This window comes from Alligator mississippiensis, chromosome 2 (genome assembly GCF_030867095.1).
Source record: "Alligator mississippiensis isolate rAllMis1 chromosome 2, rAllMis1, whole genome shotgun sequence".
Taxonomy (NCBI): Eukaryota; Metazoa; Chordata; order Crocodylia; family Alligatoridae; genus Alligator; species Alligator mississippiensis.
The window spans coordinates 275,783,119-275,800,506 of NC_081825.1; the positions used below are offsets into that span (position 1 = coordinate 275,783,119).

Consider the following 17,388-nt stretch of genomic DNA (forward strand, 5'->3'; position numbering starts at 1 on the left):
GGGGCCTAATGCGTTTGACACCTCTCAGTGAATATAACTGAAAAGGGACACTGCTCAGTGGCTTCTGTCAAATAAATGTACTTAGAAATGCTTTCAATATCTTCCTCTTCTACCAGAAGGGAAACAAAATCAGCGAAGTTGTCTGATATCTGTAGCGTGACGACGTATATCACCTAAGTAGTAGGATTCTTTGAGGCTTTTTCCTTTTTTTTTTTTTTTTTTTTTTTTTTAATACTCTGAATTACACCCAAAATAAGCCTGGGTAACTCCAACTCTTCTGCCCACCCTCAATTTCAGTTCACACAAGCTGAAGATTCACTTCTCACAATTCCAGGCTACCTCAGTTTTGCTTTGAGTTTGGTTTTGTCCAAATTTCTTTGACTTTGGGTACCTGATCCATACTAACCACTGAGGAAATGCTGCTTTGTAACTCAAAGTTATAGCAAAAAAGAAAAGTGTGTTTTGTCAGATGCTATGAATAGACAGACTTCTAAAAGGACATTGGAAAACCATTTTGTATCAAAAGAGCACAAGCAAAGATTCTACCATGCTGGACCCAAACCATCCCAGGTCTAAGATACTTTGGTTAATTGGGAGAGGATTTTGTAGGGGATGATTTAAAATTTTAAAGGGATGCATGCTTTTAAGAGCTCACGTTTTTGTGTTCTCAGTTTGAGCCACCTTAAAGAGACCTGGTTTTCAAAGGACGAGTTCTGAATAATGTCTAGAAATAAGAGCTCTTAATAAAACCACAAGTTGGACAAACCAAATTGCTAATCATTTAAAAAACCTGTAGCTGTAGGCTTTTTCTTACTCTTCTTTCTTCTGTGATAGTGGCATTTGAAGTGATGGCATCTGGTTTTGCGCATATTATAGCACTTTGGGTCCAAGGGAGGTTTCTGAAAACAAAAGAGATCCCGGAAAGTTACCTTGGAGAGTTGTACTAAATCTTATGAGCTTCCTGGAGCTCTAGTGCATCTTAATAAGGTCAAATGGGCTGAAATATTGAGGGTCGTATTATTGCTTCTTACAATAAACTCTATACAAGCAGAACATGGTAGGCAGCCGCCAACTTTTCCTGTCCAAAAGGAAACCAGGCATTGTTTGCAAGGTTATCAATTTCCATTTCCTCCAAAGTTCACATATTCTCATGGAGCAGAAATCAGATGTCCAGCTTCAAGCTGAATTATTCTGCGCAGGCTTTGTCTGTTATAGTAAGGCTCATAGGTCATGTTTTGTAGAGCACTAAAAGGTGACTTTGAGTGTGGTTCTATCAGAAAAAGAAAGCCCATTCAATTTGCACATTGCTGAAAAGACAACATGAAAATGCAGCCTCTCTTCAGTACAAAGGATGCCTTTACAAAAGAACTACTGTGGTTCTGCTGCATAGCGGAGGTTCATGCAACAACTTCTAGCCTTGTGGATAATGCACCCCCAGGCAGCAGCATACTATGCGTGGGAAGGGGGCAGGTATTGGGTAAGTTTTTCTATCCTTTATTCTATAGGGTGGCTTCTGGAGTGGGCTGGAATAGCTTCAGTGTGAAGCAGCTGTGTAGGCCTAGAGCTTTACCTTTGTCCTTTAATGGGGAAAATTAGCAACTTCCCTTTTCTTAGCAAATGGATGACATATCCTTCACTTCCTCAACCTACGAAATGGTGCAACACCATCTCGCTGCCCTAGATAAGAAAATTCCATTGCACTGCATTTAACCCTGCTTGCTGGTCTCAGAAACAAGGTGATGACAAATGAATGCTCACTTGTGCACAGTTGTTTTGTACTCAGAAATTGTTAGCGTCTCTGCCAAAGTGTATTTATTCCAAGAAATGTGTCCAGTTTCCCCTCACCCATGCCATGGCAGGGGTCATAATGTAATCATAGCACAAACCTTCCTGAGTAGAAAAACACTGTGACATGCTTGTAAATCAATATTAGTCATGGATGCCAGCCCAATCTTTGGAGTAAAACAGAAACGTTCCATGTCCAGGGCTGTATGGGAAGAAGCTGTCCTATCTTTCCTTCTGTAAGAAGGCATATGAAGTGGCTGGAATAGGTTCTATATAGACCCTTTGTAGCTTTGAGAACAGAATTTCTACCCCATGGTGACTCCGCGCATCTACCTGTGCACTCCCTCGGGTGTGGAAGGAACATTCTGTAGTAATAACACGATGCAACTTTTAGATGGTGCTTTTTGGCCATAGGTTTCAAAGCACTATACCGTGGCCAGCAATAGGATTAGCTATGTTTTACTGAGGCACAGAGACGTGAAGTTTTGCCACTGGAGAGTGGCAGAATAAGAGCAGAACCCAGGTTATTTGAGTACCAAGCCAACTTTCTGTCCACTGGCCAAACTGCCTGACATGCTTCCAGTAGGCTATGAGGGTGCTCTGAAAGATGTGTGATACCCACAGGCTTCTCTGTAAGAGCTAATTCTGTAGGTGGAATAAGAGGACAAGTGAGTGCACAGTGATTGGCTTGTTAGGACCTGTGCAGCCACACATGTGCTAGACCAACAGGACCAACCTCAGACAAAAAAGGGTTACTGGAGTACATAAAATCAAAGTGATGCTGGGATCAACCAGCTCTGTTTTGGCCGTACAAAATGAACCCAAGTGTTGTTCTGCTGATTTGTGGCCAAGTTCTCCTCTCAATTTCACCCATATTTGAAGTTCAGAGGGGTGTGCTAGAGTCACTGAGAAGAGAATTTGGGTCTCCGAATTCAAAACTAAAGGCTGAGTCCTGAAAGCTTTCATGTAGCCATAGCACCTGCTGCTGTGAGCAGTCCCAGCCATGACAATGGGACTTCTCACCACAGAATCATCCCTGTATCTGCTACTGAGTAATTGCAGGATTTGGACCCCAAGCCACTGTTAGGATTCCTGGAATGGTCAGTTCACTTCCCTGGCTGAAGCATGGTGATGTGTCTTGTCTTCTGGGTGTGTGCAAGACATGTCTGCTGTCTGTTTATGGATTTCCCCACCATGTGCTCTAATCATATCTAGCTATCTTCCACCTCTGTGTCTGGCAACTTCTTATGTGCTACTTGGGGTGGGTGTGGGACTTTTAGCTACATAGACATGTCATAGTGTGAAACACGTTTGGGTTTTTGGCCTTAGATCAGCAGTGTCTAATTCATTTTGTTCCATGGGCTGGATGAGTGATGCAGGGCCAGTCCACAAGCCAGATGAACGGTGTGTGGCTGGCCCTATGGGCTGGATCAGGCCCGCAGACCAGCCCCACCCTCATGCTGGATCCAACATATGCAGTGCTCATTCCAGCCAGTCTGGGACTGTACCTCGTGAATGCCCACTCCAGCTGGTTTGGGACCCACACTACAAGTGGCACCAGCCTGCATGCTGCTCAGGTCTCATGTGCAGCACAGTCCAAGACCAGCCAGGGCAGGCACTGTGTGTATACTTGACCAGTCTAGCATTTGCCTAGTATGGCATATGGGAGCCAGGTGCTGAGGCCGTGCAGGTCAGATTTTGGCACCGCTGCCTTAGGTCAATGGATAAGGAATGTTCAGTACTTTCTATGCAGTAGTTTTTCAAGGCCAAAGTCTATACTCTCCTTAGTGAGGTATGGCTATTTTGACATTTTGATTTTAATGAGATAAAGAGGTTGGTCGGTTTGTTTGTTTGTTTGTTGGTTGAGCATGCACTATCTGCTGCCCTCACATTTAGCAATGGACAAGCTTCCTAAGGGTAGTAGTTTCTTCTGTGTGAACAACTCAAATTGGGGCAAGAAGCAGTTGGTGACATTTCTGTTTCCTTCCTGTCTTCATTTGAGCTTGAAACATCATCCCCTTCAAAATCCTCTCACAGTGCATTTTACGTAGAGGTCAGAGGAGAGACTAAAAAGCTCAAAAATTAATCAGTGTTTTAGACCTTGGAGGGTTTGGGTCCAGCATGGTGGAAACTTTGCTTGTGCGCTTTTGATACAAAGTGGTTCTCCAATGTCCTGTTAGAAGTTAGAAAGAAGTCTGTCCTGTCAGATTCACAGCAACTGACAAAGTAGCCTGTTGCCTATGAAAGTGTATGCTTCCCTGAAGGAGTTGGCCTCTAAGGTGCCATCCTGCCCTGCCTTCTGCCTGATTTCAGACTAACACAGCTACCTGTCTCTCTCTATTAGAAGTTAAGATTCTCTCAGGACAGTTGCCAAATTCTGCTATTTTTAACAGGCTTCTGGGACTCCTCTTTAAACCACAGAAGAAGGAGAGGGGGAATTTCCCAGGCTCTGAAAGACTCTGCCTTCAGCACCGCCCAGACAGACAATATAAGATCTAGCCAGCGTTTTGCAAGTGACACAAACCAATGCTCATGTGAAATTGAGCTGTCAATAGGAAATGACAGGCTGTGGTTTGTGAATCCTATTTTTATAGAAGAGTGCAGTAATCCTTTTCCTCCAGATGTACCTCCTCCCAAAAGCTGCAGTGTGAGTTCTGAGCTCTCTCGTGCCACCACCACCACACTGAGTCTCAAGAAGTCTCCTCGCCGTCCCCCACCGCCGCCTCCTCATGGCCAGGTTCTGAAGTCATCTAAAAAGCTATCGAAGGATTCCATGACTGCCTGTGAAGACAACCAGCTGCTTCTTCAGCCTCCAGGGAAGAGCCCAACAGAAATGAAAACAGAGGACAATGAAAGTAAGGAAGAAGAAGGGAAAGAACCCTGCTCATCCAGTGACCTCCCTCCAGCAGTCCCTAAGAAATGTGATCAGCCCTCCGTCCCTCCCAGGAGGCGATTATCTGAAAGACTTTCACAAGAACTCTGTGTAGATAAGTCTGCAAAATGCGAAACACCTCAAGGGGAACCAATGGAAGAACAACATGCTTCTGTTGTGAGCAGTGATAACCGGTCTGTATGCCTAACAGCCATAGAAGAGCCTGAAGGTGTTACTGAAACACAGGGCGAGGAAGCAAAGCCTACAGAGAAAGAGTGCATGCCCCAGCCACTGAGGAACTCCACAGCCAAAGGGAAGGTGCCCCCTATCCCACCACCAAGAAAGAAGAGGCTTTCCCAGCAAGCCTCCATCTCTATCTCCTGTAACACAAAGTCAGTCAACATTTCAGCACCAGATACAAGCACTGCAGAGACTTCATCCAAAGACTGCTTGCAGCCAGCAGGTGATGTCACCTGCTCTGACGCTCAGGATGCACTAGGGGCCCGCTGCAAATCTTCTGGGTCGTTTGAACTTAAAGGTTCTCTTTCCTCCTTGGACTGTCCAGGCAGTGCAGCAGCTCATACCTCTGCTTCTGAGCCTGATTCTTACTCCACAAGCAGCACTGAGGATGATTTCGAGCAACTGAGTAGCCCCTCTGTTAAAAAGACACGGTCCGTGATTCTGGACAAGGCCAAGCACAGGCTGTCCTTTGTGAGCCTAACAAATGTCTTCACAGTCTTCCTCTCTGCAAACAGAAAGCTGCAGAAGAAGATTGTGGAGCTATCTCAGGACAAGGACTCTTACTTTGGCAATTTGGTGCAGGACTACAGAGTGTACAGTCTGGAGATGATGGCAAAACAGAGCTCCAGCACAGAGATGCTTCAGGAAATCCGGCTGATGATGACACAGCTGAAAAGCTATTTAGTGCAAAGTACAGAGCTGAAAGCTCTCCTCGATCCTTCTGTTTATTCAGAAGAACAGATAGGTATGTGCTCCGATTTTATTCCTTCTCTGGGAATGGAGGGGATGCTTGTGAAGAGGGGGAGGGTGGTGGTCATATCTGAAGAGCTGAGGTGGTTCTTCAGAAAGCTGTGGGATGTTCCATGAAATCTCAGTGTTAGAGGCTAAATTTTCCTCTCAGATTATCTGTATTTGGGTCAAGGTATTAACACTGAAGAAACCAGTTAGAAAAATACAAATAAAAGAATGGCCTGAGAGAGATTCAATTCCATGAGCAAAGACAGTCTTTCCTAAGCTTTGCAGAAAGCCCTGTCTTCACCCCGTAGATAAATATTGCAGACCCCTGCCATAATGTTCCATATTTTATGAACTTCTGTATCCTGAGGAGACTTGTTCAATGAACATGCTGGAGTGGGGCTCTGGTATGAGGGTCTCGATGTAGAATTTCCCTCCACATATGGCATTAATTTCAGAGATTAATGGATCTGTCTCTGGGATTATGGATGATTTTGAAAGACAACGTTCAGGGAAACCATGCTCTGTGCTCCCCAGCTGATCATTAAGAGAAGAGTGTAAGAATATTCCTGACCCCCCAAAACAGCATCTGCCTCCAGCCCAGATCCCATTCCAAGGGACTCCCCTTGCTAGTGTTTGTTTTCTTGAAATAGGGGCAGGGAGCAGGATTGTTTAACAGCTCAGGGCTTTTCATTTAAAGCATGGGGTATATTGTGTCAGTACTGAGAAGTGGTCTAGTTAAATGCCAGCAGGTGTATTTCTGTATTTTTTGCAGGGATAGGTCATGAGCCCTGTTATTCTGTGCTCTTGGGAATAGGACCCCAAAGATGAGAATTGTGGAAAGACATGAGATGCATCCCTCCTAAAGATTAGCCTAAAATGAAGGCCTCCTTATGCAAAGCAATTAATGGTGATAGGCATATGTTAGAGCATTCCTGTCTCCCCCCCCCCCCCCCCCCCCTTTTGGGATATCCATACTTCCCAAAGTTTCCAGGCACTTATGACATGGAAAGCAAAAATCCAGGCAGTCAATGAACATGAAAAATTATGCATGTTGTGAAGCTGGACCTTGAAGGGAATGAAACAGTGAAAACCCAATAGTAAAATCAGAGACACCAAAACTCCATGACTTCCAAAGTGCAGCCTTCTGAACCAACACTGAACCAAGCCTGTGTTATTTTCATATATATGTGGGTTAAAACAATGTGAAAATTGTGCCCAGTTCTCTTTTCCACTGTGCTTGGTTTGCATTTATCACCAGGAGAGCCAGGCTAAACAACCCACAGAAAGCCCATGGCCTACCGAGATCAGGACCGCACTGGGGAGGTGTCGTGACTCTCTACTGCCTCTCAGCTCCCACAGGATTGTTTGGTTCCCTTGGCACATGGCCCACTAGGCACTGTCCTGGAACTGTCCTTTTTGTGTCCCCTCTCCCCATATGTCTGGTTACATCTGATAGTATTTTATTCTTTGAGCCCATAGGGCATGTCCCCACAAGCATGCACATGCAGGGGCACATGTTTCCTGTAGGACAAACAGCAGCAGCATATATTTGTGCCCCTGCTATTTATCCCTGGACACACCCCTACATGCACACTTCAGTACGTGGCAAAGGGACTCAGGTGGGGTAGGGGAGGCGAGACCAGCACCTGTGCTGGCTCCAGCCATCTTACCTGAAGTCCTGGGGGCCTGCCATAGCAGCAGCAGCGCTGAGCCAGCCACTTGGAGCCTGGCCAGCAGCAAGAGCATGGCTCTGGTTGGCCAGGCTCTTGTTTCTGGTGGCACCTGCTGCTGCCATGTGCGCCACACCACGTTTTTTACCAGCCCTTTTTTTTTCACATTGGGATCTCCCAGTGTCAAAAACAAACCTCTGTGCTGCAAATTAGCAGTGTAGCACATGGATATACATGTGCTGCATGTGGTTTGTGGCGCCTCAAATGGCTTTGAGGCACCACAAACTGCACATGCACGCTTGTGGGGACACAATCACAGAGACAACGCATTGGCTCAGAGTCAACAGGCTAAATTAGAGAAGGCCTAACTCAGTTGAGGGGAAGGGGTGGAGGAGCAAAAGAGATTCCCACAAAGAGCTATTTTATACTGTCTCCTTCCCAAATAGCAGCTTTTGCTCATTGACACTCTCTGTAGGAAGTAGCAAAAGATTCTTTAAAACAGTTGTTTTTTGTGAGAGTAAATGACATTGTCATTTTTTTGGTGCTCACTAACAGAGCACAGTACTCTCAGATGACTCTGACCAATATTGTGCCTCAAGGCAGGGACCTGGAGTAGATGACCTCTTGAGGTCCCTTCCAGCCTGGCCTTTCTATAATGCTATGTATCAGCAACAACATAGTGCAATTTTTTTTCTGTAGTTTCTCCAGGCTGCAGTTTTTCTCTGGTATGTTAAGCAAGTGTGGCTCATAGAGCAGTATCTGCAAGGGATGTAGATGTGATATACATTCCTGCACGTCAGCAAATTACTGCAATTACCACACTCGGGGAATGTCTAGATTGTGGTGGCAGAGAGCTCTGTTAGTGCCAAGGCAGTAATATTCTCCTAGCTGCTCTTACATCTTATGCCCAGCCCCCAAAAGCGAAGTGGTGAGAATGCCTAGGGGGCAGCTCAGGAGCTAGGTTGCCAGCATGTGTCAAGAACATGAGGTGTCCCAGGGCATCCTACCACCTCATTCCTAGGCTCGCTGTGTGTGGAGCAGCAGCAGGTAGCCACGACTTACTACCTCAGCAGTGACAGTGAGCTTTCTGCTGCTGTAGTGTAGCTGTACCCAGTCAGGCTCCATGAGAGCAGGCTGTTGGAGGAAAAGCAACAAGTAACAGTCTAGTAAAGTGATATTCTACTTTACTTCCCATTTCCTCTTAACTGGTTTTCCTGATACATTACAGTAACGTGCTTGTAAACCATGAGTCACAAAGCCCACAGCCACTGCCAGTTCACTGAATTACTCCTTTAGTTGAAGTGGTGGTGGCCTGTGCTTTGATAGTGGTTTCTGTCCTGCCCAGGACACGGGATCGGCTTGTTATGACATCTCCACTACTCTACCACTTAGGGGTGTAAATGACATTCCCTTGGCAAAATTACCAAATGCTAACTTGATGCAGAGGACACTGATTTACCAGCCACATTCATTTGCACCCCAGTTATCATTGATATGGTTTTTAATTTGCTAATGAGGTGGGAATCATAGTTGCTTATGTCAGGGACATATTTATGCCCCTGTGCTGATTTTTTTTTAAATGGATTTCTGCATTTTCCTGTTCTCACCCCTTACTTTTCTATGCAGAAGTGATTGTTGAGTCAGCTTTGTACAAATGTGTCCTGAAACCTTTAAAAGATGCCATCGATTCCTACCTAAGGGAAATCCATACCAAAGATGGAGTTTTTCAGCTGCTGAAGGAGAACCAGCTTGTCATACAGAGCACAACCACCACTGACCTAGGTATCACCACCAGCGTGCCTGAAACAGCTGTTCTGGAAAAAATAATTCATAAGTTTACAACTATGCACAAGGCCTATTCCCCAGAAAAGAAGATTGCTATCCTGCTGAAATCCTGCAAACTCATTTATGACTCCATGGCTCAGGGAAACCCAGGTAGGATCATCTTATTGAAACATTTGTTCTCTCTGCCTCCTCCTCAACTTCTGCTTTGCCTTTTTCCCAGCTGTAATGAGAAGGGGACTAAGGTTTTAATTTGAAATTGGTCCCTAGTGTGTTTAGCATAACTCTTCACAGGCATGCATTCAGACTGAATCAGGTAATATCAGTGAAGCATTCTGATATCCTCAAATAGAAATGTTATATGAAATGTCCCAGCTGACTTGAAGCTCCTTAAATTAAAATATTGATATTGAGGTCCATAACTCTGAGTTTCATTGGAAGTGTCTGCCCTGTACAAGCATTCACATGTTTCCTCAAATTCCACTCCTATGCCAGTTTGTACTGAGCTGTGTAAAACCTGTTAGGATTCTCTCCACAAAGTCTTAAGACATCCAGACGGGTAATGTCCCTGGGATACTTTATAGATGTAAAGTACTAGTACTGTTTATTGCCAAATCATTATTCCATGATGATTTAGTTGTTTTGTTAAGCCATTGCTACACTTCTTTAGCATGTCTGTCCTATCCAAACTAACTGTAAAGGTAATAAAATACCTTATTGTCTCACATATAATACACCCCAAGTAAAACATGCACCTGTTTTTGGAAGGCAGAATGTAGAAGAAAAGATTTTTACAGTCATGGGTGATTATGATATAGTAGTGCCAGGAAGTTTCTGATGCCTGTTGCCTCACCTAGACTGTCTCCTGGGATACCACACTACCTGGACAAATGTTTCTGGGAGGACTTTGTCACACAAGGTTAGGCCCAGGCCTTTGCAAGAGCAGTAACAAGAGTGTTAGTTCTTTACTGTTAATAGTTCTTCAAATACAGTGTGTGTGTGTGTGTGTGTGTGTGTGTGTGTGTGTGTGTGTTCCTGTAAATAAATTGTTTCCACATTACAAGCCTCATCAAAAGACAACCAGCAGCTCACTTGCTGTTTCAGGCACAAGTTACAGTGCTCTGGTAATAGCTATAACTGTGAGAGGGTTAACATGGGATTCTGCCTCTGGCTCACTGAACCAGACATAAGCAGTAGCCATCTTGGTAGTTGCATTACAGCAGAGTATCAACCAGTGTACTTCCTTTTCAGTGAAGAAAACAGCTTTCCTGCTTAAGACATGCACCCCCAGTTTTGCAGGGAAAAGTATGTGTTGTATGTGAGAAAATACAGTATGTTGGGACACGTTAGGATATGTACACAACACTGTCCATTAAGAAAATGTGAATAGTACTAAAGACTTCTTATGTATGAGCTAGCACTAAAAGTCACAAATGTAGCGCATTCTCTGTGTGACTTCTTTTGTTCTCTACATGGACCATTTGCTTATGAGTTATAACTTTAGCAAAGAGAATTGCTGAAATTTCTGTCCTGAGTGAAATGTTACCATTTCAGCCTCTCTTTTTACCCCAAATCAGGATAAGAAGTTAAAGTTTTGACATTTTTCTCATAATTTATTTTGGGGGTGGGGAATCAAAAATGTCTACATATTTTGATATTCACACTGGCTCATTTTGAAGTGTTAGACTAATCTAAAATGTCCATATTAGTCAGTTCAGCATTAAAGTTCTCTTTTCCACTGTAATGCATTGCCTCATTGGAGCTGAAATTTGAAAGCCTGATGTTCCCATTTTTCCCTACAGATAGCTTCTCTGACTGAACTACAATCCCATGATGTACCACATGGCTTGATCAATAGGAAATATACATTGTATTAGGGGAAATGTCCTGTGGGGAACACAAGCCAAAATGAGCACGCCTACATGTGACACTGTCACTGTAGCAACATGCTGCGGTGACGTAGCGTCCACAGGTTTTTACATGTGACCAGCAGCTACTTTGCCATAGTGACGCACTCCACCATTATAGGATGTTGTTATGGCAAAGTAGCTGCTAAAAATAACCATGTGCCACACGTATGGCGCAGTACAGGCCGATACTTCACCATGCTTTAGCAGAAGTACTAAAGCACAGCAGAGTAACAACGTTACTGTGTGGCAACATGTAGATGTGCCCAATGAGGTTTTAAGTGTAGCTCTCGCAAGGAAGCTGTATACATTGCCAGGGAAATGCAGTTTAATGTTTTGCAGGACTGATGCAAAAATATATGTATATATTTATTTAGGATTTTTTTCTCAAAACAAAATATTTTCAGGTCAAATTCACCCAAAATGAAATATATCATTTTAACTTTCCTGGTGACAAATTGAAAATTTTCAGGAAACTGCGGAAGCTGCACATTCTGGCAGGAAATTCCTGACCAGCACTAATTCTTAGTGCTGTAAGTTGTTCAGAGCCAGCCCGTCCTGCTCCAGGGAGTCTCCTGCATTTGTACTCACCCAGAGAATAGGAACCCAGTCCCTTCCATTCTTTCAACCAGTTTTGAGTCGGTGAAGTATTCTTCACACAGGAAACAGGGCACAGCCTGTACGCTTCCTGTATAATTGTCTATTTATACTTCTTGAAGCTCATTTGATCACCACTGAATCTTATTATATAGTGGATTGCAGTACTAGCTGTAATAACTCACTTGGCTGCCCGAGCCACTTCTCCAACATATGTTAATTCAGAGACTAAGTCGGGCCTGAGAAACTGTCTTAAATTCTCAAGACAACATTTAGGTGTCAGCAGTTTTCACCGGATCTTTCAAAACCACCAGTTTCCTATAAGGTTTTGAGGTACCCATCTACATCAGCTCAGGTTCATTGACAGGTTTTTGATGAGCATCAAGTTTACATTAAAATTCCCCTTGTACTTGGCTTTGGTGATGCCGTACCTGGAGTACTGCATCCAGTTTTGGGCCCCACAATTCAAAAAGGATGTGGAGAGGCTTGAGAGAGTTGAGAGAAGAGCCACGCGCATGATCAGAGGTCAGGAAAACAGACCTTATGACAACAGGCTGAGGACTATGGGGCTCTTTAGTCTGGAAAAGCGCAGGCTCAGGGTGACCTAATGACCACCTATAAGTTTATTAGGGGTGACCACTAGTATCTGGGGGAACATTTCTTCACCAGAGCGCCCCAAGGGATGATGAGGTTGAACAGTTATAAACTACTGCAAGACCGTTTCAGGCTGGACATAAGGAAGAATTTTTTACTGTTCGAGCCCCCAAGGTCTGGAATAGCCTGCCATCGGAGGTGGCTCAAGCGCCTACATTGAACACCTTCAAGAGAAAATTGGATGCTTATCTTGCTGGGATCCTATGACCCCAGCTGACTTCCTGCCCTTCGGGCAGGGGGCTGAACTCGATGATCTTCTGAGGTCCCTTCCAGCCCTAATGTCTATGAAATCTATGAATCTGGATATTCATAGTAGTGTCCTTCTCTGTAATGAGATTAAGCAAAAGTCCTGAGTCCAGATTCCCTTCAAATTCAGGGAAGTTTGGAATTAGATCGAGGTCCAAATATCCGCCCCATGGCTGAGCTAAACTTTTAATCAAACCCCCAACCAAGGCTCTACTGTGTGGTGTTTTGGGTTTCTCTTTCAGTTGCGCTGCTGCAATTTCACACCGCTTCAGTTAAAATGAGGATATATAGGAATACTGTCACCCAGATGTATGGTAGGAAAGGAGTGAACAAGCCCAAAGCAAGAAGCCAGTGTAGAAGGCTTGGTTCTATCCATGATGAATTCCAAATTTCTTAAGATTTCTTGGTATACTGACCAGCCCCAAATTCCTAGAAGCTATTCTATAGCCTGGGGAGCTACATTCCTTATTTTGTTCAAAAATATCAATAGCAGCTCAGGGCAGGTTCTTAATCATTCCTCAAGGTAAGCTTCAGAGCAGAAACGGAGTCATTGTCTATAGGGTGAATGCACTGTGCACCAGAGCAAACAGCTACGCTGCTTTTGGTGTAAGAGGCCACCCATCTGGAACACCAGAGTGTGTTTGAAAGCACTGCCACAGGAATGGTGAGTTCACCTTATACACCCAGCCTCAGAGGATCTCCAGCATTTTTGCTGCTCAGAGCAAAGAGGAATGTCACCGGGAAAGTAAAAACGATATATTTTATTTTGGGTGAATTTAACCTGAAGCAAAATATTTTGTTTTGAGAAAAAATCCTAAATAAATATATACATATATTTTTGCATCAGTCCTGCAAAACATTAAACTGCATTTCTCTGGCCATGTATACAGTTACCATCCTGAGGAACTAGTGCAGCACTGCATTCATTCCTAGGCACCTTGCCACTTGAAAGATATAAGAATAGACAAGAGCACTGAAGGGAAGGGCTGGATTTTGGAGAAATAGTGAATGAACTAAACAGATCAAGTGAGATACAGCAGGGTCATCACGCGTACAAAGGATGGAGAGGCCAAAGATAGGGAGAATGATCATGTAGGGAATTCCCAGAGAATGGAATAAGAGAACAGTTTCTGAACAGTAAGATCTATTAGCCTGTGCAATAGTCTCCAGGGGGAAGTGGCTGAAGTTTAATCATTTGAGTCACTTAAAATTGGACTGTATGAAACGATGGAGAAATGTACTTCAAGGAACAACTCCACATGGACTGAGGGAGGGGCAGGCCAGCTAAACTAAATATGGTAGGCTTTTCCATCCCTAATTTGTGCAAATCCATGCTTTGTGCAGTAGGAATGACTAATGTACAGTGTGCTTCCAGGAAAAGATAATTTAATAATGAGTTTAATTAGAAACCTGATGAACATAAGTTGCCCTTCCATTCCTTTTCCCCCTATATAGTTCTGCAGTTGACAAGTGGCTTGAGTGGCACTACCGAGCTATTGGGCACTGAAGGCATTAGCATAAATGTTCTATGTTGAAGCCTTTTTCTAGAATCAGTTTACACTGAACAAAAGTGGTTCTTTTATATTGTGTGCTATCATGTATTGTTTCTAAGGCAGGGGGAGGGAATAATAGTTTTTCCTTGTGAAGTCCAGAGACCTGGAAGGCAGTGTTATGTCAGAATTAATGTTAATCAGACCTTAGGGACCAGAGATTATCCTTTATCTCATCTGGTTGCTGTATTTGAATCAAATGCCTGTTCAAGCTCAAACAGAAGTGGTTTCCTCTGTTCTGTAAAGCGTGAGTTATGGAAACAGATTCATTCTGTTTCTGTATATAAATAGAAAACATTAAAAAATCACCTAGCCTATAGTCAGAGTCTTGGAAATCAAATACACTTTCAACCAAACCTGACCTGTATGTTACAGAAACTTCACATAGCTAATATACCAGCAAGTAGAAGGTGCCCATGTATGCAAAGCCTGTAGCTGGGAGTTTGGGCTGCATTCTAGACCACTGAAGATATTTCTGTGTGATCACAGGCATATCATGTCCCTTTTGTGTGTGTCAGCCTCCCAAACTGTAAAATCATTCTGAGGGGAATTCCCCTAAGGGAATGCTGGGAGGCTCCATTCAAGCAGGTTTACAAAATGTTATGAGACTGTTGCATGGACAGAGGATGCTATACAAGTGCAAAGTGCTATTACTGCATTAAGATGATTATAAGGTATGCTGTTCAGAAGAGCTACTGGGGGAAACATGTATATGGATGTGTTACAGCCAAGCCCTAATTTTTTTATGGAGGCTTGGGCAGAATTCCAGTTTCTTTAAACCATGCATTTAATTAATACCAATCCCACTCAAGCACTGCAGCCCAGCCAGAGGCTGATATTGCAAGCGCTGTCCTCTGAATGTAATAGGATGGGTTTGTTGGAGAGGAGAAGGCTTATTTTAAGCCTCTTACAGATATTTATGAAACAAATATTTCCTGTCATGCAGGTCAGATTTGGAGTAGGGCAATGCCACCTTGACCAAGTAAGCCCATTTCCTCATGCCACAGAGCCATCACACATCTTAGTCAGGCTGAGAGCAGGATGTAATCTGCTAGTTTTTGATGCAGAAAACAAGAGTTACATACAGATTTTTACAGTGAAGCTGGACAAGTCAGTTCCAAGTAAAAGGAGCTAACTGGACCCTTTGCTTTAAACCAATGCAAACTCTTCTGAGCAGAGATGGGCCTCAGAAAAGCTCATATCTGGATCTGAACCTTTTCAGACATTTCAGGGGTTTCTATTCAAGGTGCAGGTTCAGCCCATTCTAGAGAAGGATAAATTTAACATAGAGATGCACTGACTTTAACCACTGGTTACTTGATTTATCTCTGGTCTTTTTGGTCCTTCTTTGTCCATTCTGAAACTAGTCCTGCAAGATGCTGAGCAATATTGACCTTGCTGGCAGATGGGGACACCTAGCACCTGCTCATGGCTGGATCAAGGACCAAGTCAGCAAGAGGATACAAAAATTACAACCTAGTTTTCAATAGCACTGTCTATCTTGAGCAGATGCAGCACCTAATTGCAATATCTGAGCCCTAACAATCTTAAGTATATTTCTCTTTGCAATACCCCTGTTATCTACTGGGGAAACTTGAAACATTCACAGTTCCAGGAGGTACAATGCTGAAACATGTCACACACCTCCCTGTCTTCCTAAACAGATGTAGTATAACTGTGTCTGCACAGCACTATGTCCAAGCTAATTAGCTCTGCCTCTTAGCACAGTTAATTATCTTACCTGCAGCACCATACTAAAGAGACTGTATTCTGTAATACCGCATTACTTCTGGTTTAGGAAATAGTGTGGAATATACAGCCTGCTGTTCACCCCATTGCTACCTGGCATGGTCAGTGTGTGGTATAGACATGTCTGTAGGCACAGAGAGGCAAAATAATTTTCCCAAAGTGACTCAAGTTAAGGGTCTTTCAAGTTACAGGTTAGTGCTCTATCCACTGGATCATATTTTCTCTCGCAAAACACTTGTAGTTCCCACTGACTTTAACTGGAGGTACTCGCATATTAAGGCCTTGTAGTCCTATAAGTAGTTTACAAGTCAGTCAAATAATCTATGCATGTTGGAGGTACATGCCATATGGCAATATATGTTATTGCAGTCAAACCTGCCTAGTTTGAGTTCATTAATCAAAAGGCACTGTATGTAAGATTTCAATAATTAACACATGGAAACAGGTGGGGCTGCAGAAATATTTCACATATAATTCTTTTATCAAGTTTTAAAGTTAGAAGATGTATAACAAGGCTTGGTGGGCAGAGCAGCTAAATCGATGTATGGAAATGAGATGGGTAGTAGTGAAAATAATTGACTCAAAGCCTAATTGTAAATATAAACCGCATTTTAGTCAATAAGACAGAAATGGAGAGATTCTGCAAGAGTCCTTGAAAAGTGTCACCCTGTGTTAATGCCAGCTGGCTCAGGGATAGATAAGTGGCCACTGAACCTTGCACTTCTAAGTCGCTGGTTCAGATTTCACTCAGATTGGTAAACCAACAAGTCATCATCACTAGCTGGCTGTTGGATGAAAGGGCTGGATTGTCCTAGCAGACAAGAATTCATATCACAACCTGGGATCCTTCTTGGGGGGCACTTAGCAGAGAGGACACAGATTGGTCATGAAGAATGACCTGCCCTCTCACTCTTAAGGATGGACTTTCCAGACCAGAGAAAAGGTGGGGAGAAAGAGGCTACAGCAGTACTCTACCTTTCTAGGGTACTAAGAATCCAGGTCTGTTAAGTCTAGCATGGTTCAGCAGCTATTTAAAAACTTAAAGCACTTGAAGGAGCAGAAGGAAAACAGCTGGGTTGACTTGTAGGTGGCTTTACAGTGGTAGAATTCTGCTGACTCTGGAGTATTACTCCAGATTACTCTGGGGTTAGTGAGATCAGACCTGGGGTTCTCCTTTCTTCATTTCTTTTGAGGCAGAACTTAAATGCAGTCCAACAACAAAAAGTAGCTGTAACACTAGTGCATTGATATTTGTGACTAGAATGGATTTGGCACCATGGCTCCAATCAGTTGAAGCTTTCAAAGAAACTGATGCCGTAGCAACACAGGAGAAATAAAACATTCATCCAGACACTAAACACTGAAGCCCTTTTACAGTACAGCTCTAAACCTTTAGTGGTATCATTAACTGCCTCTGTAGTTAAGCTAGCACTTTTAGAAAGTGTTACTCCTCCTTTCACCAAGTAGACCATCAGTTCCCTTCAACTGTTTGGGCCCACTGTAAAAATCAGCTTGAATTAGAGCTAGAAAAAGTGAATATAACTCCCTCACCCTCTTCCACTTTAACTACACTGTCTGCTTAGCAGATACATTGTTTG

At 43.5% G+C, this 17,388-nt stretch overlaps 1 protein-coding gene across 5 annotated transcripts in view; it reads left to right on the forward strand.

Moving 5' to 3' along the window:
- The window catches only part of RIN3 (Ras and Rab interactor 3), a 151,460-nt gene that overhangs the window by 75,932 nt on the left and 58,140 nt on the right, over positions 1-17,388 (forward strand). For all 5 annotated transcript variants that reach the window (XM_059723180.1, XM_059723181.1, XM_019481657.2 and 2 more), the window contains exons 6-7: positions 4,179-5,642; positions 8,932-9,240. In XM_059723180.1, the coding sequence (XP_059579163.1) occupies positions 4,179-5,642; positions 8,932-9,240 (1,773 nt within the window). The remainder of the gene's footprint in view (positions 1-4,178; positions 5,643-8,931; positions 9,241-17,388) is intronic.